The sequence below is a fragment of the Pyrus communis genome, chromosome 1 (assembly GCF_041283825.1).
Source record: "Pyrus communis isolate YQ-2024b chromosome 1, ASM4128382v1, whole genome shotgun sequence".
In the NCBI taxonomy this organism is placed as follows: domain Eukaryota; kingdom Viridiplantae; phylum Streptophyta; class Magnoliopsida; order Rosales; family Rosaceae; genus Pyrus; species Pyrus communis.
In genome coordinates, this window is record NC_142565.1 from 3,767,646 (window position 1) to 3,772,578 (window position 4,933).

General features: G+C 36.6%; 1 protein-coding gene across 1 annotated transcript; it reads right to left on the reverse strand.

The window, feature by feature from the left end:
* Nucleotides 1-1,690: 1,690 nt before the first annotated feature.
* LOC137719978 (PLAT domain-containing protein 3-like) lies at nt 1,691-2,529 on the reverse strand. The gene is made up of 2 exons (XM_068458963.2): nt 2,388-2,529; nt 1,691-2,226 (listed from the first exon to the last, which is right to left on the reverse strand). Exons 1-2 carry the CDS (start codon nt 2,460-2,462, stop codon nt 1,750-1,752), a joined length of 552 nt encoding a protein of 183 aa, XP_068315064.2. The 5' UTR covers nt 2,463-2,529; the 3' UTR covers nt 1,691-1,749.
* Nucleotides 2,530-4,933: the final 2,404 nt, after the last annotated feature.

Here is a 4,933-nt window from a genome sequence, read left to right on the forward strand (position 1 = left end):
AAATCAAATGACTGTGTATTAAATTGTAATATTTCAAAGATAAGGTATGAGTTTGAAATAGTACCCAAACACCAAAATAACAAACATTTGGTTAGATGGATAACTGGTGCTTATTGCATGTTTCATGAAGCACTTCAAGTGCTTTTCTAGAATTCACTTGCATATCTACTAAGAAATAGTTTTAAAAAATTTCATTAGAAATACTTTCAGCAATTTTAAAAACACCTTCAAACAATTCCTTAAAAACACCTTCGAATGATTCATAAATTGTTTTGAATTCGAGTGCTTTTTGTGATGATTCTTCTTTAAGAAATATTTTAAAGCTAACATGAAAGACCACTTAATTATTGTTTGGCTTTTTAGCCAAAATGATTCTTAAGATTGACATAACTCCTCACTTTGGTCCCTAAAGTTTAAAAGCAATAAACTGGTCCCTGAGTTTGTCCATCGGCAATTATTTTGATCATTTCATGCAAAATCTCCATTAAATAAGAAATATAACAAAAATGCCCTTAATTTTTGTCAAATCATTCTTTAAGTTCAACTTTAATATGGACATGATCAATATGGTGTCAAAGACATAAAGTGTTGATTATTTTAAGACAAACTTTTGCCCGCCTGGCCATATATGTATTTTTTTTCTAACAAACGATATTATCTACACTAAGGAGAGGGTGTGGGCATATCCTCACAATGAGCCAACAATAATGTGGTTCAAACTCACCTTTAACGAAAATTGAACTTAAAACTTCTCACTTATAAGTGAAAGAGGAATTGTAAGGATGGGAGTAAAGGGCCTTGCAAGGGAGGAATTCTTCTGGGTTTGGATCAGACCATCTGTCCTTACGGATCAAAAAGACTCAAAAACCACACTCAACCCCACAACTTGATTTTGTTAGGTTTATTCATTCGGCCTCATTTTGTGTCTCACTCCCTCTCAAAGCACACCTATGGCTCACCACAGTCGATGACCTCACATAAGAACCTCTCCATGGAATGGCGTTCTTTTTATGTATGTGGATAACAAATATGTAGTCCGATAAATGAACACTAAATTTTGACTTATTTTACAGGAGTAATGTTGGGGAAACCACATATTTATACCATATTGGGGGATGAGACAAGTAATGCATGATGTATACAATCGTCTAATAAAATAAATTTATTCGTTGACATGACATGTACACTTCACTTGCCATATCAAATAATATACAAATTCATTTGTTCACATATTGACATATATGACCACTGAAAAGCAGATGGATTTAGGTCATACACCCGAACAATTAATATATCTCTTTTCTTTTATTTTTTTACAAAAGGAGGATAACTAGTGGCGAACCACGATTACCACTCATTCCGGACCTAAAGGAGGCTAGTTGAGAATTACACCTTACTCATGGCCACAATCAAGTAGATTCACAGTTTACACTATCGAACCTAGAGCATTACCACATCAATGTCAGTGACCAAAATTAAGTTTACCCGTGAATGGTGAAGCGAACTAACTTGTATTTGGAATAGTGAATGAACAAAATGAGATCAACATTGTTAATTTTTCATAGATTAATGATAATTAAGCCTCCGAAAAAACAAACTCCCAACTACAGATCAGGACCATTTCCTCAAGTAGAAAAGAACACCAAAACATTTTCGGATCCAAATAAAAAATAAATAATCCCGACGAACCAAAGCACCAAATTAAATATTTCTATTCAACTAGTCATTATTCATCCCAACAAATAACAATCAAGCATATCTCTTGGGATACTCCACAACAAACTTCCCATCTTTCCCCCGCTGATCTGCACCGGCATTGACATTCCACGGATTACATGCATCGCGAGTTGCAGTCATCTGATATGGAGCAACATCGTTGGACAACCATTGTTGAACATAGAATATGGATTTCGAACATGCAGTGTTAGGCCCCGTGGCAGTAACCTCCACATGGTCGCAGTACCACCCGGCGTGTGCACCAAACCCGTTGGAGGTGAGCGTGAGCCGGCACACTGGTGCATCCATGCATGGACCACGTACGCTAAACACGTCCAGGTTGCCACGCTCAAAGTAGTCGTAGTGTGGCCCCATTAGGCCCCATGACCTAAGATCCGGCACCCATACAGACCGGCCGGAGAAATCACCGAGGGTCATGCTTATCTTTGAGTCTGTGCCTGCCTTGATGATCGACCCCGTCTTTACATAAATTGTGTACACACATTTGTCCTGCACATACATACATACATATACATACATATATATATATACATACATATACATACATATATATATATATATATATATATATATAATTCATACTGTGTGTAGGATGGAGGGGTTAACGACATCGATTAGCTGAACGTTATAAGTAGGTAATTAGTACTCACATAAGGATTTCCAGCTGCTGTAGAGAAGAAGAGGGCGATCGCCATAAGGGTCTCCGTGAAGCGGAAACTTGTCATTTTTTCCTTCTACTTGTTTAGATGCAGAGATCTGCGAGTGTGAGATTGAGGAACACAGAAAGAGGTGGATCACTACCAGTTTACTCGGCTACTGTAAATGTACATCTATATATAGGGATGTTGTTATGGTAGAAAAAGTAAAATACATGAACATATATCGCCTTTTATTTCTTTCAAAACATACATAGCTAAATTAGCCGGTCTAAGCGAGATATCGCCTATCAATAGGGTTAAGATCCTTAAAAGTTGTTTTACAGACAGTACACAAAGGAGACAATATGGTACACCACCTAAAGAGTGACTGCCAATTTCTTAGTTTCTTCACCAACACGAAATAATAAATTCGATGATACACCTGCTGTTGGTTATCCCACATCGGTGTTAACGATTATGACTTTAAATAAGATTACCCCACTCTAACTAATACTGAAATCTTTTGTAATAAAACCTCACACTTAATAGATTGGACATATGGTAATTATCAAGTTGGGAACAGCAAAAAAAAGCCTTTGGCATACCAAAATACCGTTCAATCTTTATCAATTAGGAGTCACAGTTTAATTACAACTTGTAACGCCATTAAGTTGTGAAGAACCTAAACTTAAAGCTCATTGAGAAAAAAGATAACATTTATCTTTTTTTGACAAGGTGGTATGTCACCGTCTTAAGATGTCTGTCGTTGCAGATTCAAAAGCCAAACGACAAGCCGGCAACAATGAAGCCGGTGAACCTACTATGAGGACATCCTAAGACGGCTTGTCGTTTGGCTTGTGTTCATCAGCGGCAAACATGCAAAACATAAATGTATGTCGTTTCTTCTATTATGCTTTGCATAAACAAAACAAAGGAAGAGAATTGAAAATTTGAAATGTTGCAGAATACAGGTGGTTTGATGCTTACCAACTGAGAGCAATGCATCCTCATTCCTCATAGATTTTTCGCTTTTTTTAATGGTTGGCTTTTGGCTTTTGGTTTTTTCGCTCTATGATTCATCACTTTTAGTACAGAGGGAGACAGATGGAGGAGTAGGGGTGCCAAAATGGGGGTTAGGGTTGATTTTGGTTCCTGAAATCGTGCCATGGTCAGATACGCCCCTCCATCTTCGCTGCTCTTCATAAATGGAGCTCTTGCAAGTCAGGATGCCAAACCTCCTGATCTTGGTGCCGACACACTCACTATTAAAATTTCTCACCTTCTGTCTTGAATTTCATCTCCGATCATAGTATATTAGGGAAAAATAGAAGATGACTGTCTCATGTATGTATTCTCTGAGTAGAAGCCTCGAGATCGAAGACGACGCCAAGTTCTCAAATCCAAGATGAAAAGGTATAATCCAGGCTTCTGCAAGTATTTGTGTCCTTGATATATATGCATGAAGTCATTGTGATACATGTGGTAAATTCTGAGTAGAGCTTTGATAAGAGTTATTTATCACTGATAGATTGTCTTGCAGCACCTCCTTTTCTACTTACGCTACTAGTACAGGGAATCATGACTCAATTTTGAATCCCTGTGCAGGTGCATTTTAGCCACATCACCGACAACTACTACTGCACTTCAGGTACAATTAAACAACCATCATTCTCAATTCATGTGAAAAACTCATGAGACTGTATATAGCTGGGATCCGTCATTTTGTTTGTACATAGGCTTTTAATGTAAATTCAATAGAATGTAGATACAACTAAAAGACTTATTTTATCATATAGATTCAGCTGCTTTGATTGGTTTATAAATAATTTAAAAATTGGTATTATGATTACGGATTCAAAACCCGCAGAGAGTGCGCATGCATTTTTACTAGGGATAATACTTGGGTACTCTCCGAGGAGTACCCAATATACACACTATCTTATGTGGCACAATAAAATAAGGACACTTGGCAAAACTTAATCTTCAAATTCTTAACCAATTATTTAGCCAAACATTCACTATTGTGTTAGCCAAACGCCCTTCTTCATTCACACCAAATACACCGAGATCTAAGACCATCTCCAACCGAACGAGGGTCAGATGGCTCGTTTTAATCCTCTACCTTTCTAAGATATTAATATTTTAATGAATAGTACATGACCATATTTGTCTCCATCTCTAACCGAGGGCCAAAGAGCAATAGGTCCAAATATAATTTATTATTTAAATTTAAAAACCACAACAACTTAAATTTAAAAACAACAACAACTTAAATTTAACAACTACAAATTAAATTTAAAAACAACATTAACTTAAATTTAAAAATACAACAACTTAAATTTAATATCCATAATCAACATCATTTTCATCATCCGCCATTGTAGGAGTATAGTCAGAGGTAAACAATTATTTCCTACCAAAATAGGCCTTACTCATTGGAGTGTAATTCGAAGTATTCATTTCCATATTCTTATCATCCATCTCTTCTATATTTGTTTGGCCCGTTCTTCATGCCTACGGTTCATTTCTTCTGCGGCAATGGCATTTTGCTCCGCCAT

Excerpts from the sequence above, each read along its gene's own strand:
- LOC137719978 (XM_068458963.2), bottom strand. The coding sequence starts at position 2,462 with ATGACAAGTTTCCGCTTCACGGAGACCCTTATGGCGATCGCCCTCTTC. Across the intron at positions 2,227-2,387 it reads CAGCAGCTGGAAATCCTTAT|GACAAATGTGTGTACACAAT; the intron begins GTGAGTACTAAT and ends ATGTATGTGCAG.